The 27,984-nt window shown below is 41.4% G+C and overlaps 3 protein-coding genes across 3 annotated transcripts in view; 2 read left to right on the forward strand and 1 right to left on the reverse strand.

The window, feature by feature from the left end:
* The first annotated feature begins 2,895 nt into the window (after positions 1–2,895).
* On the forward strand, positions 2,896–5,463 carry foxf2b (forkhead box F2b). The gene is made up of 2 exons (XM_077594709.1): positions 2,896–3,989; positions 4,988–5,463. The coding sequence occupies exons 1-2, from the start codon at positions 3,014–3,016 to the stop codon at positions 5,152–5,154; spliced, it is 1,143 nt and encodes a 380-aa protein (XP_077450835.1). The 5' UTR covers positions 2,896–3,013; the 3' UTR covers positions 5,155–5,463.
* An 8,343-nt stretch (positions 5,464–13,806) lies between these two features.
* foxc1b (forkhead box C1b) lies at positions 13,807–16,951 on the forward strand. The gene has a single exon (XM_077594602.1). The coding sequence runs from the start codon at positions 14,066–14,068 to the stop codon at positions 15,497–15,499; it is 1,434 nt and encodes a 477-aa protein (XP_077450728.1). The 5' UTR covers positions 13,807–14,065; the 3' UTR covers positions 15,500–16,951.
* Positions 16,952–18,416: 1,465 nt separating this feature from the next.
* gmds (GDP-mannose 4,6-dehydratase) overlaps positions 18,417–27,984 on the reverse strand; it is a 159,072-nt gene continuing 149,504 nt past the window's right edge. The window contains exons 10-11 of the mRNA XM_077594608.1: positions 19,918–19,986; positions 18,417–18,657 (exon numbers count right to left, since the gene is read on the reverse strand). Coding sequence (XP_077450734.1) covers positions 18,595–18,657; positions 19,918–19,986 — 132 coding nt within the window. The 3' untranslated portion in view covers positions 18,417–18,594. The remainder of the gene's footprint in view (positions 18,658–19,917; positions 19,987–27,984) is intronic.

Raw genomic sequence — 27,984 nt, forward strand, 5'->3', positions numbered from 1 at the left:
AAAATGGCATTAAATCAACACAACAATATACTATTTGCTTGTGGAGCTAAGTTAGCGCGCTGAAAGTGCCCCACACACCATTTTCCCGTCTGTAACAGGCTTGCTAGCTTCAGAGTTGACCGCCCTTTCTTAATGATGTCCATTTTTTTCCTGAAAAAGTCGGTCTAGAAAATAGCTTTGTGAGCAAACAGAATCTATTTGTTTTTGCTTCTGTCGGCCATAGTGGGTGGAGTTTGCGATCTCGGCTGCCTCGGTACTGCTTTGGCCCGCCTACTAGCCAATCATAGTTTGTGAAAGCAATGACATGTCCCAGCCAGCAAAATGCTAACGCCTATGAAAAATCATTGTGGGGTTGCCAACTCGAAATCTGATTGGTTAAAAGCAACAGTCTATTTTAATGCAGCAGAGCCCGCAGAACTGATTGTGAAGGCTTTGAGGCAGATCTGATCTGGCAACAAATAATGGCTGAAATGTGATTGGTTAAATGCTACAATATGAAAACACACATCTGGAAGCAGTGCAACCAGGGGGAAAAGCAATGAAAGGAAGCTAACAGACCATTTGGAATAATAAGTACGTATTGATGGACAAAATATAATATGATTCAGATATTTCTTAGGCCACCAGAGAAGGCCTTGAAGGCCCTGACGGCCCGCCACTGATATATATATATATATATATATATATATATATATATATATATATATATATATATATATATATATATATACGTATATATATATATATATATATAAATATACATATATATATATATATATATATATATATATATACAGTAGTACCTCGTCACACGACCGCTCGTCATACAAAATTCTCGTCTTACGACGGAAATTTCGATCGAATAATTCGCCCGTCATGCGATCAAAATTTCGTGATGCCACCAAGGCAGGTGGCCATGGCACTCTCTTTTTTGCATATCTTTCGTGTATAACAATATTTACGAGCACCGAATGAGTTATTCAGACCAGGAAACGCACAACGCGCATGCGCGGGGAAATGAGGGCTTTCTGGGTAATGAAGTATACTCGTGCACACAACGCCGATAGGCAATGGCACTCTTTCTCAGAATAAAACTTTACCCACAATCAATGCGTGGGTAAACTCAGCTGCTGCATTTCCTGTTATTTTTATCTAATACGAGGAGTATTATATTACTTCTCGTTCGCTGCTCATGGGAGCGTCAGGGGCGCTGGCTCGCGACTCCCCGCAATAGCATCCACGGTAGCAACTCTATCATGGGCGCCGTTCGAGGGGATGCGAACACAGATGCTACAAGCTGGGGGGGAGCCGCTAGCCAGCGCCACCGAGGCTCCCATGAGCAGCGGAGCGATCACTAATAAAAGACTGCTGCTCGTTGGCAAGTGGTCGTGCGTTATCCGATTGTGAGGACGTTTGTGTGCATCATTTTCGGAATATTTTGAAGGGAATAGTACAACAGCAAACAGCCCATCGATAGCGAACGTGAGGGTGGAGTGTTTGTTCCGTTTACGAGTGCGTTGTGTGGAAGAAAAAAAACCGAAGCGCCCGCCCCTTTTGTGCCCCTCTCCCCTCGGCGAAATCTGCCCAATTTTAGTTAGATTAAACACATTTTATTTCTATTAAACCACTAGTTATGTGTTACTTTGTTAATAGATGGGGAATTAGAAGAAATAAAACATTTTTTCCAATCCAATATCCTGTTTTTGGTGTTTTTTCAGAGGGCTGGAACGAATTAAATTTTTTTCCATTCATTTCAATGGGAAACGTCCGCTCAAGTTATGAGAACCTCGTCATACGATCTCAGTCTCGGAATGGATTACGATCGTATGTCGAGGTACCACTGTATATATATATATATATATATATATATATATATATATATATATATATATATATATATATATATATATATATATATATGTATATATATATATATATATATATATATATATATATATATATATATATATATATATATATATATATAGTGTAAAAAAAGAAATTACAGCACCACATATGTCAGTATTATTCAACGGGCAGCCCTGATCTTCTACAAATCTCTGCGATTTCTCAAGGGAGGGACTTGTTGAAGCCCACTAGCCCAATTTCGGTTTTCTCTCGCTAATGAACGCAAGACCTTTGGGACCGCGGCTTGCCCGGGGCGGTAAACTGACACGGGTGCACTGTGTGTGGTATCCAAAGCTGCGCTTGATGGAAAAAGCCTGCTTACACTCATGTCAGTCATTTATTGAGAGAAACACCCCCGCGTCCATACGCACAGGGAATGCTCAAACCAGCTTCTCTCCATCCCCCTCACTGCCTGAGTCAGAGTTTGTTATTATTATCCTCCAGACCATTTTAGGAGGAAATTAGTAGAAAAATATAGTCATGGTGTGATAAAGCATCGTGATTTCTTGGAAATATTTTGGAAAGATGATGTTTGCACTTGCCTTAAAGGCACTAAAAACTAATATTAGTTGATTGGCAGTGTTGTCTTGATAAGCTTGCAATGCAGGCGATTTTATTTGTCACGGATTTCCAAGAGATTGTAATAGTCAGTGAAAGTTGCACCCCCACCATGCAGGAGAGAAAGATTTATGAAATGGTAAGTGGCGGAGTTTTGTGTACTATACTGGAAGGGCTTTTCGTGTTTCCTCCGCTTGAGTAATTGTTGGTGGCTTCCCGGCACGCCACGCTGCACCACTTCGCTCCGCCGTAAAACTGCGTGGAGCCCCCGTTGTCGCGCTGAAAGCCCTGGGACAAGAAGTCTCTGGTTTATAATCCTCCAGCCCCCCACCTTCCTCCGTCTTCCTCTTCCTCTCCAGTGGCTGTGCGTTCTGCGTGCGTCAAGCGCAGTGCGTAAGGGGGATGTCGTGCGCAACTGGAAGAGACAAAGTTATCGATTTGTGCTAAGATTCAAACAAAGGAGGTGCCGTGCGTTTTGGACTCTATTCCCAACAACTGGTCCTTTTCAAACATTCCAGGGCCTCTCCCTCCTTACGTCACAGCTGACATGACGAGCCAGACCCCTCACCAGCAGCTGGTTCCTCCGCCTCCTCTGAGATCTAGTCCCGCTCCCAGCACACTGCATCCCGCCATGCTGAGCTCCACACAAGCCGCCTCGGAAAATTCGTCCGCTGTCGTCAAAGGAAAGAAGAGTTGCTCCGGTTTGAGGCGGCCAGAAAAACCTCCGTATTCCTATATCGCGCTCATCGTAATGGCAATACAAAGCTCCCCGAGCAAAAGGCTGACACTCAGCGAAATATATCAATTCCTCCAGGCCCGTTTCCCGTTCTTCAGGGGCTCCTATCAGGGATGGAAAAATTCAGTCCGACACAATCTGTCGCTTAATGAGTGTTTCATCAAGCTGCCGAAGGGACTTGGCAGACCGGGGAAAGGCCACTATTGGACCATTGATCCTGGGAGCGAGTTCATGTTCGAGGAGGGTTCGTTTCGACGTCGACCCAGAGGCTTCAGAAGAAAGTGTCAATCCCTGAAACCCATGTACAGGATGATGAATAGCATCGGATTTGGCACGTCCATTCTGCCAAAGAGTCTTGACTTCCAGCCTACTTCTGCCACGCTCGCCTGTCACAGCAACAGCTACAACTTGGATATGATGAGTAATCCCATGACCGGGGGCTATGACGGGCTTGGCCTTGGACATCATGTACCCCACATGTCTTCTAGTCCGGGATCCACATATATGGCGAGCTGCCCTGTGCCCTCCAATGGAGAATACGGGACGGAGAACAGCAACAGTCCTGTCCCGTCCTCTCCAGCCATGGTGAGCGCCCTGGACAGCCACTCCCCGTTCGCAAGTACCTCCGCACACTGGGCTGTCTCAGGCGGGTCCCCTTACATCAAACAGCAGCCTTTAACCTCCAATAACCCAGAATCAACTTCTCTGCACTCTGGCATGTCGTCCTACTCCCTGGAGCAAACCTACATTCATCAAAACGGCAGGGAGAGTCAGGGTGACATATCAGGTACAATCAATTGTGTGTGTGCATATATATATATATATATATATATATATATATATATATATATATATATATATATATATATATATATATATAATATTATATATATATATATATATATATATATATATAATATTATATATATATATATATATATATATATATATATATATATATATATATATATATATATATATATATATATATATATACATTTTTTTACACTCAATGTGGCCTAAAAAAAATTAACAAACAAACTAATCTCATTCCCGTTTGATGACTTCGAGGTACTTCAAGTAATTTGAGAATGGTTTACAAAGCACAGTGGGGCTATACTAAATCGTGAGGATCTCAGCGAGACGAGGAGCCCACACTGGAGCCTGAAAACGTCTCAAAGGTTAACTAAACAACGACTGTGCAGTTCGGACCACACTGGAGAGGATTTTAACCTACATGTATCCACAAGAGACGGGAGGGAGGCCTTTTTTGACTTAATGCACCATCTTTATTGAGTACGCGAGGGTGGATGAATGTGTTGGTGTGAACGAGCAATGCATGGTCCATAACAGCTGTCAGTTACTAACGCGACTGGTCTCTGAAAAGTAACAGGAAGGCCAGTTGTGGCCCATTTTGTGGATACATCCCGCTGTCCTGCCCTGCAAAACAAAGTGACATCTGGAGTCCTTATGATCTTGACGGTTACACAGCTCATATCTGATTGACTATACATATACAATTTTTTTTTTAAAATGACGGCTTTTCCTCTCTTTAACATATTTAGAAATGTATTTCTCAGAACAAATTATCTATTGTTTAAGAGAAATGTGAGATATTTTACCATACTACTGTAATGCAAATCTATTTTACGTTTGTAAATGTGAATTCAAAAGCATTCAATCCTTGATGACTGTGCATTTATAACAACATTGAATCGCGCCCTGTCAAACACTTGATCAAAAATGCACCCTGTCAGTATGTTTAACGTCTTCTGTCTTCCACAGTGGGCATTCCACGTTATCAGAGCCACTGCGACAGGAAAGATTTTGTGTTCAACTTTAATGGCGTCTCGTCTTTCCACCCCACCGCTGGCGGGTCCTACTATCACCATCATCACCATCATCATCATCCTCAGAGGGTATGTCAGGACATCAAACCGTGCGTCATGTGAGCCACATGTCACTCTGGATGCAAAAAAGTGCACGTCCGCCATGCAACAAAGGACCATTTTTGTATTGGTCCGGAAACTTAATAGCATGTATCTTGATGCCTATATTCACGCTGTGCCTCCTTTTGCGGACTAAATCAATGCATTGAAGTAAAAAAAATAAGAAACCCTCGTGCGGGCCCCCTAAAAAAAATAAAGGAACAACGGCAAGTGCTTTATCATGAACAAATTTTTTTCTATGTAGTTCCATTTTCTTTTTATCACACACGATGCCTTATTATGAACTGCTCCAAACATTGCACTTATCGTATTACCACCATTGTAAGTTGTCACTTGTTAAATGTTTCAATAAACTGGTTTTTAGACAGTGACCTTTGCATCAAGTGTGCGTGTGTAGGTCAAATATTTTTATAGATAATATTATCCATGAAATGTTTGCAATATAGAGTAGAATTTGAATGTTTGATCTTACCCACGGATTTTTGCCTTAAAAACAAAGTTTTTTTTAAATAAATTAATTTCATTCGGTGATTCTTAACAAATGCTGATTGGAATGGTTTGGATAAATTTATTTTCATTGATTTATATTTGCATTCTCTGATGTATCTACACTGTAGACCTGTAGTAGTTGTAAGGTTTCTTATTTGTGTGTGCGTGTGCAAGTGTGCACGCGCCGCGCGTGTGTACGCGTGCGTGTGCGTGTGTGTGTGTGCGTGCGTGTGTGTGTTTGTGTGCGTGTGCGTGTGTGTGTTTGTGCGTGCGTGTGTGCGCGCGCGTACGTGTGCGTGTGTGTGTGTATGTATGTGTGCGTGCGTGCGTGCGTGCGTGCGTGTGTGTGTGAGCGAGTGTGTGTGCGTATGTATGTGTGTGTGTGTGTGCGCGTGTGTGTGTGTGTGTGCGCGTGCGCGTGCGTGTGTGTGTGTGTGAGAGAGAGAAACCTAAATAGGATGTTTAAAATATAAGTATACACATTAAGCAATATCGGTACTATTGAAAAACACATCACAGTAGCTTTACGTGACAGACCTGACTCAGAATTATAGCAGCCATTGAAGACCAACGACAACTTTCAAGGACATAACAAAATATGGCTTTATCAATGAGTGACTCCTTTTACCGCTAACTGAATATAATTCGAATGGCTGTCCCCATCACACCAATGGTGATTACTGTGTCACTTAACTTAAATAATATCTTAATTATATCCCTTGAATAATGCAACGTGGAACAATCAGGAATTCAGTCCAAAATATTGAACCTTCTTTACATGTTTTTATAATGCAATTTCAATTGTTGGCCGAGCAATTTAGGAACTAACTCGATAAATTGGCTCTCTTGGTGGTCTTTCTGGGGGGACAAGAAACACATGCATCCTGTTTTCATTTTGGCGATGGGAAACAAGGAAGGAAACAAATCGTTGTTTCATATAAATATAGAGAATATGAACATCCGAGGAAACTAATAGTTATAATATTAATTTATATATATATATATATATATATATATATATATATATATATATATATATATATATATATATATATATATATATATATATATATATATATATATATATAATTAGTATTATAACTATTAGTTTCCTTTTTTTATTTGGTAGTAGTGTGTAGGCCAGCGTTGCTAACTAAAAATGCATTGGTGTATAGTGCTATCAAGCTGTCAAAGAGAAAATTTGACTTTTACATTCAAGGAAATGCTATTGAAAGGAGGCGGTAGACAAAATTCGTCAAAACCGGTTTCTGATTTAGTGCTTTTCAAGGTAACTATTTTTATTGTTCATTCCTTCATTTTTACTCACAACCGCTTTTTGTTTTAATAGGGGGAAGGTGTCACATACGACATTTCTGGGAAGTTTTAATTCTGGAGCTCTTTATTTATTACATCTCATACACCTAATATAAACTATTTGAAACTACTATAAACTCATTGCTGCTCTGGCGGTGTTGTTTATATTATCTAATTGTCATCCTGGCATGTTTTATAGCCGTCTATGTTTTCTAATTTTGGCTGGTAGAATTTCCAGGCGCAAATGTGTACTCCGGTTTATTTTAAACATTAGTGAAACTGATACTAGCACCAATGAACCCACAAATAAGTCTTTTCTCTGGGTCATCCTTTTCATAAAAAAATAGAATAAAATAAACCCATTTTGTGGCAACTTGTAATAACATTAGTATAGGATATTCTCTATGGCACTGCTATAATATACAAGAGGACACAAAAAGAAAAGTACAAAGAAAAATTATGTGAAAAATATTCATTAATATATCTTATATTTATTTTCATCTCCGTGTTGCAGGGTGATTAGCGACCCTCCAGAGGTTGAGCGGTGTGAAAAATTAAGGAAGGAATAATTGAATGTCACTCTCTTCCATAGATTCATTCATTCATCTTCCATAAGGGTCGTGATGGTTTGCTGGAGCCTATCCCAGCTGATTTCGGACGAAAGGCAGAATAGTTCACCCTTGACTGGTCACCAGTCCGTTGTAGGGAAGACAGAAAACAAACGACCACCCGGGCTCACAATCATACCGCCTAACTTCTACACCACGTGGCGGCGTGGCACTCTTCCACCTCACGCCCAAAATGCGTTTGGGAGGACCCCAAGTGGTCGTAGGCCCCTAAAATCATTCCCCCAAGTCTAAAAAGCATACCTGTCAACTTGTACGTTTTATACGTATTTTATACGTTTTTTTACCATTTCAAATCATGTACGCCGTACACCGACTTTTGTACGGGGGAAGAAAAAAAAATCGCCAATATTTATGAAAACCGATCTCAACAAGACCGTTTTGGCTAAAATCCAGATAGTCTCGTAGGCTGGTAGCCAACGACGCTACTGTCATCGATCGTTACTATTGTCACGGTATACCAGCAAAAATTATCCTCAATCGTATGTATTTTTTTAGCGGTGCGTACGGCAATATCGATAAAGGATGACATGCGCATGCGTAGATATACGGTTTTTGGGGGGTTTGTAAGGGGAATCATAATCATTTATAAGGGCAGTTATCGGGAGAGGTTGACAGGTATGAAAAAGTGTTGGCTTGATCTCGGTATTGATGTTAAAAGTCCTTATCATCGTGTCAGTCATTTCTGGTTTCAAATAAGTCTTGGTCTGTTCTTGAATTCTGGTCTTTATTTTATGTTTTGTATTGTTTAATTCTTCTGGACTCTTTGCTTCTCTCGTCTCCATCAGCTCACACATACAACAGCACAAAAAGTACAACGTAATAAAACACCGCCGCTCTGTGGCCACAGCCATTAACAACAGTTGATGGTGAACGTAAAACACTAGTCTTCAGCGCAGCATTTAGCTGTTGCATGCGTGTGGAGGACCAAGGGGCCAAGATTCAATGAATACATCATTTAAAATACATACATTAACCATTAAAATGTATTTATTGATTTCCATTTGTTTTAAAAATATTTTATTTTTGTATTTATTTAAGCACCAAATCATTTAGTATTTCTATATTGTTTTTATTTCAATGTAATATTTATATGAATTTGTGTTCAATATTTTAAAATTTCCGGCCCGGTGGAGCGAGTGGTTAGTGCGTCGGCCTCACAGCTCTGGGATCCTGGGTTCCAATCCAGGTCAGGTCCATCTGTGTGGAGTTTGCATGTTCTCCCCAGCCTGCGTGGGGTTCCTCCCACATTCCAAAGACATGCATGGTAGGCTGATTGGACACTCTAAATTGCCCCTAGGTATGGGTATGTGTGTATGGTTATCTGTCTCTTTGTGCCCTGCAATCGGCTGGCCACCGATTCAGGGTGTCCCCGCCTCTGGCCTGGAGACAGCTGGGATAGGCTCCAGCACCCCCCACGACCCTAATGAGGATAAAGCGGTTCAGAAAATGAGATGAGATGATAGGTGTGAAGGTGCACAAAAATGAGATAAAATTGTCGTAAAATTATTTAATAAGCCATTAAAATAAATAAACATGCACAATCTATTTGTGTTAAAGCGGATGTGCAGAAGTGTCAGGAAGCGGTTCAGAAAATGAGGGAGATATTTCAACATGTATTCTACCTTTATGTGTATATGGAAATGTTTTTTTCAATTGTAAGGCATTATTCAACATCTATTTCACTTTTATTTATTTCATTTATTTATTAATCTTCCATACCGCGTATCCTCGAAAGAGTTGCGGGGGTTTGCCGGAGCCCAACCCAGCCGACTTCGGGCGAAAAGCAAACTACACCCTATAGTCTAAGATCTAGACTGGTTTCCAGTCAGCCAAAAGGGCACACTGAGAGACAAAAGACCACACGCACTCACAAACAAACCACTACCAGTAGGAATTGAGAAAATGAAAATGAAAATCATAATAGAAATACCTAAATTTATCACATTGGATAACAAACTCCATTTTCATACAATTATATAAGTACTATTCATATAATCTAAATATTTAAATGGGGGCGCCCAGCGGGTGAGTATTTAGCGTGTCGGCCTCACAGTGGGGGTCCTGGGTTCAAATCCAGGTCGGTCCACTTGTGTGGAGTTTGCATGTTCTCCCCGGGCCTGCGTGGGTTTTCTCCGGGTACTCCGGTTCCCTCCCACATTCCAAAAACATGCATAGTAGGCTGATTGGACACTCTAAATTGCCCCTAGGTATGGGTGTGAGTGTGCCTGGTTTTCTGTCTCCTTGTGTGCCCTGCAATCGGCTGGCCACCGATTCAGGGTGTCCCCTGCCTCTGGCCCGAAGTCAGCTGGAATAGGCACCCCCCGCGACCCTAACGAGGATAAAAAGGTTCAGAAATTAAATAAAAATGAAAAAAAATAATTGCAATGTTATATATGCATAACCTTCTTTTGTGATGCACAGTAACTGATTGGCAAAAATAGAGATTTTTTTAATGTTATTTTATTTATTTATTTTTTGCTGCTGTACTAACAACACTTTTATTTGTCAACAATGTTGGAAGCTTTTTCAAATTATCGTAAGACGTAGTTCGTTTTTCTCATTAAAAGTTGTCAGCAAGTCCTAAAAATCAGGTGACCCGGACTCAGATGCAAAAATATACACCATATAACCCTATGGGGAAATTACTTGTTGGATAAATGCTGTTATTTTTCTTTTTTTTCTGCACACTGTCTTAGAACATTAAACAAATTACCAAAATCTAAAGCTGCGGCTTTGTCCGGAAGCAAACAGGCGCTGTCTGAATCTGCAATACATAGTTTTGCCAAAAGAAGGCAGTATTTCATTAGATCATAAGCGATTTGTCATTCTGTTCAAAACTAGTGGCAGTGAGTTGGTTTCTCGATCATGTATACTGGCGGTTGCAAACACAAAAGAAAACAATAAATCTGCGTATGAAATTTTAAATATTATACGCAGATTTATTGTTTTATTTTGTGTTTGCAACCAGTGGCGGTCCGTGAATTTGGATTGGATTGGATTGGATAACTTTATTCATCCCGTATTCGGGAAATTTCGTTGTTCCAGTGGCAAGAGGGTGAGGATGCAGGAATAGGAAAGGCATTTTAGACATAAATAGATAGGTAATAAGTAGGTCAAGAAATAAATACACGAATAAATATATAATTAAATAAGCGTGTTGCTTAGCACATATATACATTTTCTTTCATTTACATTTCAATTTCCTAGCGACGCCTTCAGCTGACGGAATCAATCCAACCCTCAAAAACTATTTTATGGCTATAAAACCTCTCCTACAGCTACAGCTGCGACAAAAAAAAAATCATCAATAATAACCTCATACAATTGAAATATTATTTAGCATTACAGCCATATTTTACTCACCAAAAATCCTTTTTACCTGTACACAATATCCATCCTCCTTTCTTTCCTCCTTCTTTTCTATCGCCATCGAAGCTAATGCTGAAAGTCGAGCCTGTCCTGTCTTATTTCCGGCATAGTCCGTCTTGAAAATGGCTTTAAATAAACACAACAATATTTTTGGTTGTGCAGCTAAGTTAGCGCAATGAAAGTGGCACACACACCATTTTCCCGGCTGTAACAGGCTTGCTAGCTTCGGAGTTGACCGCCCTTTCTTAATGATGTCCATTTTTTTCTGGAAAAGTCTGTCTGGAAAATAGCTTTGTGAGCAAATCTGCAACCAAATCTGTCGGTCATTGTGGGTGGAGTTTGCGTCTGTCGTATTTCTGGAATATGTTTTTATTCGATTTAGTGCTGAAAATGTTCGTTCCCGGTTGTGACAGGGTGGCTTGCTTTGGAGTTGTCTGTCCTTTCTTAATGATGTCCAGCTTTTTTCTGGAAATGGCTTTGACAATAAATCTGCAAACAAATCCATTTCTTCTCCTCCTTCTGCCATTGCGGGTTGACCAAACCGCTATTAAATCAACACAACAATATATTTGCTTGTGCAGCTCGCTCCAGATACAGTTTGGTAGCTCTGGCTAGTCCACTCTATCACTAGCCAATCATAGTTGGTGAAAGCGATGATGTATCCCTACGCCTGCGAGACGGCAATGAGGTATCCTACGCCTGCGAGAAGGCCTTGGTGTCACCAAATCGAATTCTGATTGGTTAAAGCAACAGTCTTATCGACGCTTGTTTAATGCAGCAGAGTCTGCAAAACTGATTGTGAAGGCCTTGAGGCAGATTTCTGACCCTGGCAACAAATAATGGCTGAAATGTGATTGGTTAAATGCTTCAATATGAAAACACACATCTGGAAGCAGTGCAACCAGGGGGAAAGCAATGAAAGGAAGCTAACAGACATTTTGGAATTATTTAAGTATTCATGGACAAAATATAATTATCATCAGTCTGTGATTCAGATATTTCTTAGGCCAGTAGAGAAGGCCTTGAATGCCCTGACGGCACACCACTGATTTAAAACCTTTTCAATTCAGTTAAATGGCTAAACAAAAATCAAACTTTGCTTGAACATAATTAATTATGCATTACCGTAAGGTTACAAGGATACCCGGTTAAAATATATTGAGTACATTTTTTAAATGTTAACCCACCAAATTCCTCAAGATATAGACGTTACTTAACCTTTATCATGAATTTGCTTAGACGGGTCTTCATCCAATAGAAGTATTTATTATAATATTTACATACTTTAATCGCCAATATGTTTTAACAAAAGTTGATTGTTTCTTAATTGGATTTGAAAGCAAACTCAGCTCATTTTCTGAACCGCTTTATCCTCACTAGGGTCGCGGGGGGTACTGTAGCCTATCCCAGCTGACTTCGGGCTAGAGGCAGGGGACACCCTTAATTTGTGGCCAGCCAATCGCAGGGCACAAGGAGACAAACAACCATTCACGCTGACACTCATACCTAGGGGCAATTTAGAGTGTCCAATCAGCCTACCATGCATGTCTTTGGAATGTGGGAGGAATGAAAGCAAACTAGATTGCTAGAATATATTGTCGGCTGCTGTTCTTCCAAAAATAGTTTTTTGTTTATGTCTTGATAAGAAACACTTTTTAAATTAATGCACAAAAATTTAAATGAATTTTTATTATTTACATTCGTTCGCAGACAGTTTAAAGTCGTTCACTCAACCTAAGGAAATTTAATTTCTTTTCTGCAACAACATTTGGAGCTCCTACTTTGGGGGTTTATAAATCGCACTGCGAATCAATGTTGAAACGCTCAGACCCGTGAAAGCAGATTTTCTAAAATAGCGTCTCAATTGAACCTTTCATGATTTACCGGAGGTATAGGGGAGCGGAAAGGCATGGTAGTGTAGAGGACCCCTCTCATGTTTATTCAGGCTCATGTCTATCTGATGTGACTTCTCACTTCTCACACATGATACGACAGACTAATAAAGAAAAATACTACTTTTTACTCATCACCGTTGACATAACAACGGTTTAGTTAACCAAAACATAAACATAAAAAAAGTTTAATAACGGAGCCGGCCTATTTTCTAGAACAGGGGTGGGAGAATAATTCCAGAAAGGTGGCTTCTTGTTTCAGCAGAAATGTAATTGGTTAAAGTTGAACTGTCAGTGTTGGATGGGTTGGAACAAAAACCTGCACCCACAGCAGCCCTCGAGGACCGGATTGCCAATCTCTGCTCTAGAAGGAGCATTTTCAGTGTATGTTTACCAACATAGTCATGTATTTTTTTATATGAAATATTTTATTGAGGCCGGCCTGGCGGCTGATTTTTTAGCGCGTTGGCCTCGCTGTGGGGGACCTGGGTTTAAATCCAGGTCGGTCCACCTGTGTGGAGTTTGCATGTTCTCCTCGTGCCTGCGTGGGTTTTCTCTGGGTACTCTGGTTTCCTCCCACATTCCAAAAACATGCATGGTAGGCTTATGGGGCACTCTAAATTGCCCCTAGATATGGGTGTGAGTGTGCATGGTTGTCCGTCTCCTTGTGCCCTGTGATTAACCGGCCACCAATTCAGGGTGTCCCCCGCCTCTGGCCTGAAGTCAGCTGGGATGGGCTCCAGCACCCCCCGCGACCCTACTGTGGATAAAGCGGTTCAGAAGATGAGATGATATATTTTATTGCTATTTTAATTAATTGGAGGAAGATTATGTCGGTGGGGGTTAAAATACCAAGAGGATGACTTCGGCCTCCAATTGGATGATGTAGCCCCCATTTGGGGAGGAGCAGCCAAAAGGGAGGAAAAAGCGTTCAGGGTGAAAGGCGCGTCAACACACTTACACACACACGCACATACGAACACACACAAATGTTTCTAGCGCTATCTCGGAGTGTTGATCCTCTGACTTTACTTTGAGCTTTTAACCGGCTTCAAAATGCGAACTGCGCTGGCCCGGAGGGTTTTAGCTTCACTTTTGAGACCCGTGGCCTAAACTGGACTGACAGGCAACGCCAGAAGTTGAAGGGAAACCAAAAGTGAAGCGCACGCACGTACGCACGCACCGCAGGTCTGGATTTGCTTTTACGCATTGAGCTGCAGGATGCAAGCGCGCTACTCAGTCTCTACCCCAAACTCGTTGGGCGTCGTGCCGTACATCTGCAGCGAGCAGAGCTACTACCGAACCGGCGGGAGCTACGCCAGCATAACCTCGCCTATGACCATGTACTCCCACGCGGGCCACGACCAGTACCCGGCCGGTATGGCTCACGCGTACGGCCCATACAACCCCCAGCAGCAGCCGAAAGACATGGTGAAGCCGCCGTACAGCTACATCGCTCTCATCACCATGGCCATCCAGAATACAGCGGAGAAGAAGATTACGCTTAGTGGAATATATCAGTTCATTATGGAGAGATTTCCTTTCTACCGGGATAACAAGCAGGGCTGGCAGAACAGCATACGGCACAATCTATCGCTCAACGAGTGCTTCGTCAAAATACCCCGCGACGAAAAGAAACCCGGTAAGGGCAGCTATTGGACCTTGGATCCGGATTCCTACAACATGTTCGAGAACGGCAGCTTCCTGAGGCGCAGGAGAAGGTTCAAGAAGAAGGATGTGCTGAAGGACGAGCGGGAAGCGTGCGGCGAGCCTCACGCGGGCCTCACCCCGGTTCGGGAACGCGAGCGGGGGCCACCGCCACTGCACAGCGCTCAGCCCGTCCGAATTCAGGATATCAAGACGGAGTACGGGACGTTGACGCCGCCTCGCGCAGCCTCGCCGCCCCTCAACGCCGTCCCTAAAATCGAAAGTCCCGACAGGGGCAGCAGGAGTGGCGGCGGGAGCATGTCCAGCGACAGCCCGCATAGCGTCCATTCCGGGCGCTCGCTGATCACGGACGGGCCGGAGCAGCCGCACCACAGCCAGGTATCCGCACAGCAGGGCTTCAGCGTGGACAACATCATGACGTCCCTGCGGGGGTCTCCCCACGTGGACCTCTCTCCCCCCTCCTCCCCTTCTTCCTCCTCCTCCTCCTCCTCCTCCTCCTCCTCCCCCTCGACGGCCTCCTCTCGGACAGGTATGACCTCCCTAGCGCTCAGCTATTCCCCGAGCCAGGCATCGTCCTACACGTCCGCCATCGCCTGCAATCAAAACTCCACAAACTCCATATATCACTGCAACATGCAAGCTGTGAGCCTCTACACAGGGGAGCGAACATCCGGCATCGTGGAAGAGGCTTTGCCCGATTATTGTGTGTCCACCGCGGCCCCGCCGCTCGGTCACGGCAACCCGAGCCTACTGGAGGGCCACCAGGGCCGGCTCGCCTCCTGGTACAGCGACCCGAGTCACTTGAGCGCGGGCTACCCGTCCCAGCAGCAGAATATTCACGCCGTCAGGGAGATGTTTGAGTCCCATCGGATCGGACTTAATGGCTCCCCGGTCAATGGGAATAATAGTTGTCAGATGGCTTTCCCGTCCACTCAGTCAATCTATCGTACCGCGGGAGCATTTGTTTACGACTGCAGCAAATTCTGAAAGCCGTGGGATCTCCTTCAAATAATACGGATAATATATACTTTCATTATTTTGAAGATATGTACGCATATTTGAAATTGATGCCCCGAATGGACAACGCCAATGCAGAGATTTTTGCCCAGGCGCATAAACACACACACCCACGCACGCACGTATTTACGCGCACACAAAAAAACTGCATTTATTTTTTTCTAATTTAAAATCAAAATAATGACCCAATCTTAGTTTTCTGTAATTCATATTGTAATATATTTATATTTGAAAACATTGATAGGCCATGTTTCTTGAGCTCACAAAACGTTGCTTTGTCAAAAATTACAATACCTTATTAAACTATCTCCATTATATAGAATGAGGGAAGAAGATATTTTATTCAAGTGCCATTTGTCAACGTATTTTTGAAGGCATTACCTTTTTGTTTGTAAAATAAAGTGCCATGCTTTCAATCTGATGTTTATTTTAAATTAGAATTGCATAAAAGGTCACAAAAAGTGACCATCATTTTCCTGGGTACATACAAGGAGTGTTTTTAGGCCTGCATATAAAAGGGTGAAAAACAACAACAGTAATTTAGATTGTCAATTAAAGGGCATTAAATACGTTTTTTTAGGCTTTACACCAAATTTAAAACGATATGATATAAAAACATATCTCTCTTAAAACGGTCGTGTAAATAGACAAATAGTTTCATATTTGGTGCATTGATTCATCACAACATTTAATTCAGTAAGTTTGGGCCTCGATCTGATCTGCAACTATTTCTAATATTTTTTCTGGCGCAAATGTTAGGGCCGTGGCAGCAGGTTACGTGACTTCAGACAGCGCATTTTCCATCACTAACACAACAACTACCCGCACAGAAAGCTAATGCTACTCTCGACTAATTCCAAACAACCGTCACGGTGATTTATGCCAGGAAAGCACACTAGAATTGCAAATAATTTCTCTTTACTACGATCTTTATGTGATATCCAACGCTTGGAAGGTGGATACACGTTTTGTTTTATGTAATGTGAATAACAATGTACCTTTAGAGCAAGGGTGTCAAATTCGGGTTGGTTCGCAGGCCGCATTAACGTCAACTCGACTTCATGTGGGCCAGACCATTTTAGATATAATATTTAGATGCTTTTTTTAATTAAAAAAAAATGGATTAAAAGAACAGGATCAAAAGCCCTAAATATTCAGTTTTTTATTGCTCTAACAAAATGTTTATTTGAGGCTTTTTTTCTCAGTATGGGAAAACGTTTTTTAATCATTTGTTTTTCATTTCAAAAGGACACAAAATATATATGTTTTAATTATGTTCAATATTAAAGTGGAAACGAGAAAATGTGTTATATATTTATTTCTAGATTTTATAAAATGCTTTTTGAACTAAAAACACAGAGTGCCCCGAGTTACGAGTGTGTGGTGAATGGTTGTCCGTCTCCTCGTGCTCTGCGATTGGCTGGCAACCAATTCAGGGTGTCCACCATCTGGTGCCCAAAGTCAGCTGGGATAGGCTCCAGCACCCCTTGCGGCCCGTGTGAGGATAAGCGGTTAAAAAAATGAATGAATATTAACCCTTTCAAGTATAAAAACACAAAAGAAAAAAATGGATTAAAAATTGCAATTATTGATTTAAAAATCTATAATCTTCATTTGAATTTGATCCTAAAACAGAAAGTCGGCACTCATGATTTACTTTCTCGGGCCGCACAAAATGATGTGGCCGGCCAGATTTGCCCCACTTTGACACCTGCGCTTTAGAGTAAAACAAGTGGTTTTCGTTCTCTGATTATACAATACAAGTGATTAATTGAAAATATAGTTGTATTTAGATTCAAATGGACTAAAAACAAGCTATTTAACAGTGTATTTTTTTGCCACTGCCATACTGCACGATAACAGAAATCACAATTTAGAATGTTCTTAAAACTCACTTAAAACCCAAATTGTGCAAATCACTCCGACGAAAAACACCCCAAACCTTGTTTTGTGTTTCCCACTTTGTTTATTACAAACATATGACGGAATTTCAAATTGAATGATTTAAAACGAAAAATGCTTATGCGAGTGGTTATAATTTTAACTACAATAAAATAGCATTTACGCCCCCAAACCCTTAAATTATTTGACACACATTATTTATTCAAATCAAAGATTTTTAGACAGCGAGTTGTTAATTTTTACTTTGCGCACTTTAATCCACTCCCACACCCACCCTGTCAGTGCTCACAAATTTGTGCATGGCTGAAATCCACCTGAACCGTCCTGAACTTGAGGACTTTGGAGGGCCCAAAAAATAAGGCAGAGTACACCTTCGCATCTAATCATCGGACAAACACCGTTTCTCTACGGCCGGCACACACACTTTCAAAAGTCCTGGAGGTGCTGTCCTAAAATGCCTCCACAGACCTGCCTAAACGCACATCTCATATATTATAAGCCTAAACTGCAAAGTAAGTTGATACACTAAAATTACTAGTCTTTACACAAATGTGAACATATGGAGAATAATATATTTACTGAGTCCACATAGCTAGATTGTCAAAGATATTCTTCATACTGAAATTATTTATCATCAAAATATATGAAAAGCAAATCGAATAAAATATGTTTTAGTCTCTTGGAATTTTTATAACACTATGCACTGGTCGAGTGTTCTATTTATGATTTTGTTTTGATATTAATTGGATAAAAACATGATTTTTTTTTACACATGAAAAATCTAATTTGCTATAAACTCGCTCTCTCTCGACCACCCCCCCCCTCTCTCCCTCCACCTCTTTACTCCTCTACCTCTCTCCTCTCTATCTCCCTCTCCCTCTGCCTTTCTCTCTCCCTCTCTCTCTCCCCCACTCTCCCTCTCTCCCGTCACCCTCTCTATCCCCCCTGTTGACTTTCTCACAAACTGGAACCACTACCTAACAGATTCATGAAGTTCATTAATTCAATTTATTCACCGATTAATTAACAATTAGTTCCTACATATGATTAAGGCAATCATCAATCAATTAATAATTTCAGAAAAAAACCCAGTTCAGAATGCCTTATTACTTCTGTGTCTGTTGGGGGTAATGTTGACACGTCTGTGCCATTAACGGACTTTCTCAGGCATTTGGGTTTTTCTTCATCAGCTCGATGTCTGCATCCACCATTTCTTTCACCAGCTCCTACATGGGCATAGCGTTTATTGGTTACTAGTAAGGAAAATTCATGGCATGAACATAGAAAAATCTCTTCACAGTATAAGCTTTAGAAGTCACTGCTAAGAAGCCAATACTGTTGACAATGCAGATTTAAAAAAATAAATCATGCATTATCTAGAATGCTGTAGACCAAGACTTTACTTGGTATTCAGCAATAAATAATAATTCAATGAAAATTGAACTTTGTTGTGGGCTATATGACAAAAAACTTCCATTACATCTCTGCACTAATAATAATGATAACATTATTAAAATCTGTAAAACAGTTATGTATAATTGCCTCACTATTAACACTTTTAGCGGCCCAGCGGGCGAGTGGTTAGCGTGCGGGCCTCACAGTTCTGGGGTCGTGGGTTAGATCCCAGGTCGGTCCCCACTCTGTACAGTTTGCATGTTCTCCCAGGGCTTGCATGGTTTTCTCTGAGTACTCAGGTTACCTCCCACATTGCAATAAAAGCTGGAATAGGCTCCAGCACCCTCTGCGACCCGTGTGAGGGTAATAACGGTTCAGAAAATGAATGAATATTAACCCTTTCATGCATAAATATTAAAACCTACTAAACTTTATTTTGAATAGCGGTCCAGTGTCCTCTGTAGGGACAACAAAACCTGAATGGGTTAAATTGTCTAAAAATGAAGACGTAACAAAAACTCAGTTCTTGCCAGCACAATATTATTTTTTAGTACGTTGGCCTACTGATAAGTCAGTATAACACAATTTTTATTTTTATTTTAAATGTGTAAACAAACAAGTTTTCCACACCCCCAATTACAGTCTTAAAGCTGGGCCACAACTTTTGGTAAAACGACCACTCTACCACCTACATCCCTACTGATTAGCTAATGAGTCATGTGATGACACGCGGATAATGCAGTGGGTACAATAGCTGGTATACAAAGTATTGTATGTATTATCTTTAACATCACCATCATTACAAAATATTTTAACGTAGTTCAGTTGTACACCATTGCAAATGCCAATACTAAATTAAGATTAAAATATGTTCATATTCAGTGGGTACTCATCAGTTAAAATAACTTTATTGAGGGAAAATATGACACAGTTTCTATGTATCTTATTTAACCTCCACACATGCCATATATCTATGTAAATCAACCTGAGCATGTTTTAAAAAAAATCCTGCACACTATGCTGCTTTGCAATTAGAACTGACTCCATTCGTGTAACCAGCTGCTTAGTGATACAGCTAAGCGAAGACTCACCTCAAAAGTCACCTTGGGCTTCCAACCCAACTTGTTATATGCTTTGGTGCTGTCTCCTTGTAGGTAATCCTAGAAGGAAAAAAGGGGGGACAAGTGAAGATCAACAAATGCTGGGCTTAGCACAGGAGACTTCAATGGATCATAACACAAAAACTCCCACGTTGACCATAAAATGCTTGTTCTTTTCCAGTCTCAAAACGGCGTTTATCCTAATTTCGTGTTCACTAGACTTGCAAAACCTCACCTAGTGCACTAAGCATCAATTTGGAGATTTTAAGAAGAGTGTTTTTTTACGATATACTTTAATAATATTGTAATGCCACCCAATTTTTTGGACTATAAGGTGCCCCACCAATCAACAACTTTATTTTATATATGGGGCAAATAAGTATTTAGTCAACCACCAATTGTGTAAGTTATCCTACTTGAAAAGATTAGAGAGGCCTGTAATTGTCAACATGGGTAAACCTCAACCCTGAAAGACAGAATGTGGAGAAAAAAAACAGAAAATCACATTGTTTGATTTGTAAAGAATTTATTTCCAAATCATGGTGGAAAATAAGTATTTGGTCAATACCAAAAGTTAATCTCAATACTTTGTTATGTACCCTTTGTTGGCAATAACGGAGGCCAAACATTATGTTTCACAAGCTTTTCACACACTGTTGCTGCCTGGTATTTTGGCCCCTTTTCTCCATGCAGATCTCCTCTAGAGCAGTGATGTTTTGGGGCTGTTGTTGGGCAACACAGACTTTCAACTCCCTCCACAGATTTTCTATGGGGTCGAGATCTGGAGACTGGCTAGGCCACTCCAGGACCTTGAAATGCTTCTTTAGAAGCCACTCCTTTGTTGCCCTGGCTGTGTTTGGGATCATTGTCATGCTGAAAGACCCAGCCACGTCTCACCTTCAATGCCCTTGCTGATGGAAGGAGATTTTCACTCAAAATCTCTCGATACATGGCCCCATTCATTCTTTCCTTTACACAGATCAGTCGTCCTGGTCCCTTAGAAGAAAAACAGCCCCAAAGCATGATGTTTCCACCCCCATGCTTCACAGTGGGTATGGTGTTCTCCGGATGTAATTCAGTATTCTTTCTCCTCCAAACACGAGTACAGACGCTCCCCTACTTACGAACATTCAACTTACGAACAACGGTACATACGAACAAGTCTGCAAATTGCGTTTAAGTCCAAAAATGTTCGCAAGTCCAATTTTGTATTTCGCCCCTTTTTCGGAGTAGTACTTCTTTCCGCCGCTAATACCGACGCCTGGCGCTGTGAGAGCTCAGCTCACCCAGCATCTACCTTCTTCTTCGTTGCAATGCGGAAGTGCGTGAATGTATCTCCAGTGTGCAAAGAACCTTTTTCATTTGTATCATTAAATATCTCATGCATCCATTATTGAATATGGTTGGTAAAAAGCTAAAGGCTTCTATTGAGGGAGTTGCAAGGAAGAGGCAAGCCATTTCATTTGAAACGAGTGGTAATAATAACGAAGCTTGATGCGCGTGAGAGTGGTGAGCGTTGCACATTCAGTACCATTTATAAACAGAAAGATCGAGCAGCAGGACCCAAATATTGAACGTTGCACAAAGTTTGCAAATCAATTGAATGATGCCATACAGTGCTACCTCATCATTTATGATGAAAAAAAGAAGAAAACTGTGCAATCGTCATTAGGTCGCTTCTTTTGGCCAGTTTCTAATACATAAATCTCTCTCTCTACAGTACTGTACATATTCTCTCCATTTTATTAAATGTTTTTTTTCAGTACAAACCAATGCGTGTTACTTATACAAGCCTTAAACATACAAATGCACTTGTATAAACCTTCAATATACTTATATCGGCCTTAAACATAAATTATAATACAAAATATAGCACTGAATCAACTTACAAACAAATTCAACTTATGAACAATCGCTCGGAACCAATTGCGTTCGTAAGTAGGGGAGCGTCTGTACCTGTGTTCCTACCAAAAAGTTCTATTTTGGTTTCAACTGACCACAACACAGTCTCTCAGTCCTCTTCTGGATCAACCAATACAATTACAGGTCTCTCTAATCTTTTTAAGTAGGAGAACTTGCACAATTGGTGGTTGACTAAATACTTATTTGCCCCACTGTATAGGGTGGGACGCGGAGTACACCTTGAACTGGTTGTCACCGAATTCCAAGGAAACATTGTAATTAAGGTTTTACTTATTAATTTTATTCTCATCTCATTTTCTGATCATTAGGGTCGCAGGGGGAGCTGGAGACAATAGAAATGACAATTGCTTAAATTTAACAATTCACCCACTTGTGAATATTTCACTTGTGGAGGAGGTCTGTAAGGTCTCTCTCAACTGCTTTATTAGGGTCGCGGGGGGTCCTGGAACCTATCCCAGCTGACTCCGGGACAGAGGCGGGGGACACCCTGAATCAGTGGCCAGCCGATCTTAGGGCACAAGGAGACGGACAACCATGCACACTTACACCCATACCTAGGAGCAATTCAAAGTGTCCAATCAGCCTACCATTCATGTTTTTGGAATGTGGGAGGAAACCGGAGTACCCGGAGGAAACTCACGCAGGCCCGGGGAGTACATGCAAACTCCACACAGGTGGACGTGACCTGGATTTGAACCCAGGACTCCAGAGCTGGGAGGCCGACGCGCTAACCACTCGCTCCACCGGGCTGCCCTTAATTTTATTCATTTCATGTATTATTTTAGATTATGGTTTGACATATGATGAAAATGGGTGTTGAGCACTCCACTAAAGCAGTAATGTTATGCATCAAGAAAATAGGTTTGAAGTTGCATACCTGTCAACTTATACATTTTCCCGTATTTTTATGCGTTTTTGATCATTTCAAATTGTGTACGGTGTAGAACAACTTTTGTACAGGATTTTTTTAAGGTTATGTTTTTAAAACCGATTTCGTTTTACCCATTTCAGCTCTAATCAGTATGGTCTCGGTCACTGGTAACAGACGAAAACGTCATTGTCGACTGCTAATAGTCATGCTTTAAGCATATGCGCACGCGCATTCCCCTTTCACACGTCTGCCTTTTCACCGTTAGCAAGCAAAGTACCCAGACAGTTAAGCTGTCAGCGTCATACAGCGACATCTATAGAATCTTGAATTTAGTGCATACTGATTGGGCAGCCGTTCCACTTTGGATTTTGTTTTTTGACTTTTAAGTGCGCCCTATGTGAGTAAATATGTACCGCTTTGCATTTGTATTTTTTTTTTAAATCACTTAATTAGCGGAATTGCAATCATTAATAAGGGGAGCAATTGGCCAAGGTTGACAAGTATGAAGTTGTAAAGCAACAGTGTTGGAACTAACCCCATTACATTTGTTACATTACATAATGAAGCTACTTTTTGCTATAATTTCTTATGTAACTTTTCATATTATACTCTTCAGTTATTTTATGGGCATTGCTTGTGTTTCTTAATACTACGTGATCCAAGTGAAAAGTCTTTCGTGTCATGTACTTGAATGCAGACACACTATGACCAAACATTTTGTTAATCTGAACCTTGGCAGTGTTCACACGTCACAAGACACAATGTCCCCAAATCTCATTGGTTCCAATCACACAGACTTCATGTAACGTTCATCATCACAACTGCTTCATATTATTCATGAACACTGAATTCCCCCAGAGCGCTGTGGCACGCGAGTCTGTCATTTTAAAGACGTCTCTGCTGTTGTCTGGATGTGTGGTGTTCTCTGTTAAGTGCTTTGTCCTTTCAAACTAGCTTCAGAGTCCTAATGGCACTTCTTACACTAACTTAAACGAAGTGTGACACAGAAGAGGTCAGTGATTGGCTAGCATAAAGCAAGATGTCAGGGAATCTTTGCAATTCGAGAACAAGAAACATTTTCACTTCCGGGATACTGTTTGTCAAAATTTTGATTTAATTAGACACTAAGGGTGATTTTATTTATTCCCCCACAAATCTGCCGAGACAGTCTACAACCTTCAGTTTCAGTAACGTTCATGTAGCATATTCACAATGAAAGAACTCATGAGCTTCCCCCCTAACATCACAACACAATTTTTCTCCCTTGTCTTTTTTCATCTGGCTTCTAGACATGCAAACATATGTTACAGACCACCAAAGACAGTTTGACAGAATAACTTTCAAAGTAGCTTCTTGCCCCCACAATGATATACAGAAAACAAAAAATACAGAAAAACATATACTAATATGATGAAAACCCATAGGCATATAATAACGATACTGTAAGCTGTGTCAAAAAGGGTAAGAAATGAGAACAAGAAAACTAAACCCATGCATAGCCTTACAATTTCAACATATAAGACGGATGTTGAGAGTAACGTTTGTGTTAAAATGTATCTTAATGAATAAAGATGTATTTTAGTGGGGGAGCTCAAATACAGTCATATGTCTACCTACAAATTCCTGTAGGTACGGAATTTTCAGGTTACGAAATCCTTTGAGATGCAAATGAGTGAGTGCCTCAAGATACGAAAAAAGAGTTACGAAAACGTCAATACATTTCCTGTATCCATTATTTTATTTTGAAATTGTCACGGATGCACTGCTTCCTGCTTGACAATTGCACTACACTCTAGTGGGCTCTCATTGGCTGTCTCACACCAACCCTCCATGTTTCTTTGACCGCCATTCGTCATTGTTTGCTTGAACTTTTTCTTGGAAGAAGCTGTGGCCGAGTGCCTTTGACGGACTCGTAGTTGAGCCTTAACCTGAACCCCAGCCTGCGGTGGGCGAAATTGTGTCGCAGGGACGGGCGATGGGACTGGTGGACAGTAATGAGGACATTGACAAGTTGGTCGAGGGGCACCAAAACGAACTCTAAACGGAGGAGTTAATGCAAGACTTGGCAATACATGGGGAATTCAACCAGAAGGTGGCTGAGGAGGAAGTGAAAGCAACCACCATTCCAACAGCACAAATGAGAAAAAAATGGGGGAGAAATTTTACGAACTTTGTGGAAAAAACATCCTGAAAAGGTGTTCACGAGTCATGTGATCGCCCACTTTGCCGACGTTTGTCTTGTGCATTTTGGAAACATTATTAAAAGTCGTCAAAGGCATTTGTATTTAGATCCATTTTTATCAAAACAACTGTCAACAAGCACCATCGAAGGGGAACTTAAATCCAAAAAGGAAGGAGCAGTGGAAATAAATAACGTGTGAAAAATTTGATGGCAAATAAATCATAAAACATTAATGAAAAAGATTAAAAGTTCAATGTAATGTTGTTTGGAATTATTAATTTTATGTTTAGTAAGTGTTTATGTGCTCTATGCCTCTGTGGCCTGACTTTAGCTTCCTGACACTTGTGCACATGCGCTTCAACATGAATAGATTGTGGTTGTTTATTTATTTTAATGGCTTATTAAATAATTTCACGATAATTTTCTCTCATTTTTGTGCGCCTTCACCAATGTTCCCTCTAAGCTGCGCGCGTGCGCAATTGCGCAATACTTTCGTCTTCTCTGCGCAGCAGCAATAATATGGCGCGCAGTAAAAAAAAATATATATATATATATATATATTTTTACCCCTTTCCCCATGATGGCGCTGTTTAAGCGGCAGCCAGTGGCAGTAGATCTGCCCACTCTTATGTTTTTCGTCTTTTACAGCATGTTTTACATGAAAAATTAGAGGGAACATTGACATGCACCTGCTTGTGGCAGGTGTGATACTGGTGTGCCCATAGCGAGCAATGATGATGTCGTGACCGGATGATTCGCCTAAAGACGTTTTGCCGACGGACGTTTGACAGACGGACAGGTCGCCGAATGAACGTTCGTTCAAACAGCGTTTAATGATTAAATACAAATACTAGTATTTGTTAGTTTAATGATTAAATACAAATACTAGTATTTGTATTTAATCATTAAACGCTGTTTTCGGCTGGATTTGACCGAATTTGAGAGCATTTTGAGCCGTTTGGCGAATGGATGTATATGGACATTTTTTGCCTCCATCGCGACATCATCGCGACATTTTACCGAGGAATTCACTTCCCTGGGCTCGGTTCTAATGTCCAAAGAGCTCCAGTATTTGTATTTAATCATTAAACGCTGTTTTCGGCTGGATTTGACCTAATTTGAGTGCATTTTGAGCCGTTTGGCGAATGGACGTATATAGACGTTTTTTTGCCTCCATCGCGACATCATTGCGACATTTTACCGAGGAATTCACTTCCCTGAGCTCGGTTCTAATGTCCAAAGAGCTCCAGTATTTGTATTTAATCATTAAATGCTGTTTTAGGATGGATTTGACCCGATTGCTGTCATTTTACGGCTCGGTTCTGCTACATCTGCCCGCCCAAGAGTGCTTATTCCCGGGCTGCCATGCCCGCCCAAGAGTGCTAATTCCCGGGCTGCCATGCCCGCCCAAGAGTGCTTATTCCCGGGCTGCCATTGATGGTAGACTAACATTGATTTTTACTATAATTTGGACAACGCCGGCGGCAGGCCGGATTAAAAATCCTAACGGGCAGTATATGGCCCGCGGGCCGAGGTTGAAAAACTTGTACACACACGATCCGGGGGCGGGGCGAGCGCGCAAATCCCGTTTCGGCGAAACCTCCGTTCGGCCGAACGTTCGCTATCGATGGGCTGTTTGCTGTTGTACTACGTATTCCCTTCAAAATATTCCGAAAATGATTCACACAAATGTCCTCACAATAGGATAACCCACGACCACTTGCCAACGAGAAATAGTACATTTTAGCGATCGCTCCGCTGCTCGTGGGGAAATCGGGGGCACCGACTCGCAACTCCCTCGTTGTAATGGCTCTGGTCGCAACCGCTTTGAACAGCGCCTATGAGAGAGAGTTGCGACCGGAAATATTGCGAGGAGGGAATTGCGGGCCGGTGCCGCTGGATGTTATGAGCAGCGAACGAGAAGTAATATAAAACTCCCCGTATTAGATAAGAATAACAGGAAATGCAACAGCTGAGATTACCCACGTATTGATTGTGGGTAATGAAGTTTTATTCTGAGAAAGAGTGCCATTGCCTATCGGCGTTGTGTGCACGAGTATACTTCATTACCCAGAAAGCCCTCTTTTTCCCGCGCATGCGCGTTGTGCGTTTCCTGGTCGCAACTCGTCTGAAGAACTCATTCGATGCTCGTAGATATTGTTATTCACGAAAGAGATGCAAAAAAGACAGTGCCATGGCCAGCTGGCTTGGTCGCATCACGAAATTTTGACCGCATCATGGGCGAATTATTCGATCGAAATTTCCGTCGTAAGACGAGAATATTGTATGACGAGCGGTCGTATGACGAGGTACCACTGTATACATATATATATACATTTATATATAATAATAATAATAATAATAATAATAATCGGACATAGGCCCTGTCGTCATTATCACAACACAAAAAGCCTACTTGTCATCACACGCAGAAACTGCGTGTGACGAAATTGATGGTGCTTCTCCATAAGCTACGTTTAATCGGCAAAAGACCTAAATAAGTGTAAGTTACGGACTTGTAATTTGGCATTCTGCTGTTGTGGATACAGGTCGCTTACCTCTCGATTACCTCTCACTGTCTTTCACTTACCTTACTTCAGTCAGCTAGTAGGAGGCAGATCACCACCCAAACATCTTTTCCTATTACCGCAGAAGGGAATGTGTGTTATGTTACCGCGAGTTTAGATTTCTGATGGATGTGGGGAAAAAACTGTCCTTAAGCCTATTTGTCCGTGCTTTGTGGGACCTATAGCGTCTGCCAGAGGGCAGCAGCTGGAACAGATTGTGACCAGGGTGGTAAGGGTCCCCTATGATGTTCTTGGCTCTGCTGAGGTAACGAGGGCTGGCAATGTCTTCCAGTGAGGGCAGAGAGCAGCCGACAATCCTCTGGGCAGTGTTAATCACTTTCTGCATGGCCTTTTTGTCTGCCGCCGTGCTTCCAGCGTACCACACTGTGACGCCGTACGCCAGGATGCTCTCTACAGTGGTTCTATAGAAGGTTGTCAGAAGCTTGGTGCCCAAGTTGTTCTTCCTAAGTACCCTGAGGAAATGGAGTCGTTTCTGAGCCTTCTTCACCACTGCC

Source organism: Stigmatopora argus, chromosome 24 (genome assembly GCF_051989625.1).
Source record: "Stigmatopora argus isolate UIUO_Sarg chromosome 24, RoL_Sarg_1.0, whole genome shotgun sequence".
Lineage (NCBI taxonomy): Eukaryota > Metazoa > Chordata > Actinopteri > Syngnathiformes > Syngnathidae > Stigmatopora > Stigmatopora argus.

Bases quoted from the DNA above. Each gene is read 5' to 3' on its own strand.
- foxf2b (XM_077594709.1), top strand. From the start codon at position 3,014: ATGACGAGCCAGACCCCTCACCAGCAGCTGGTTCCTCCGCCTCCTCTG. The intron at 3,990-4,987 runs GTACAATCAATT...TGTCTTCCACAG, and splicing joins GAGTCAGGGTGACATATCAG to TGGGCATTCCACGTTATCAG.
- foxc1b (XM_077594602.1), top strand. From the start codon at position 14,066: ATGCAAGCGCGCTACTCAGTCTCTACCCCAAACTCGTTGGGCGTCGTG.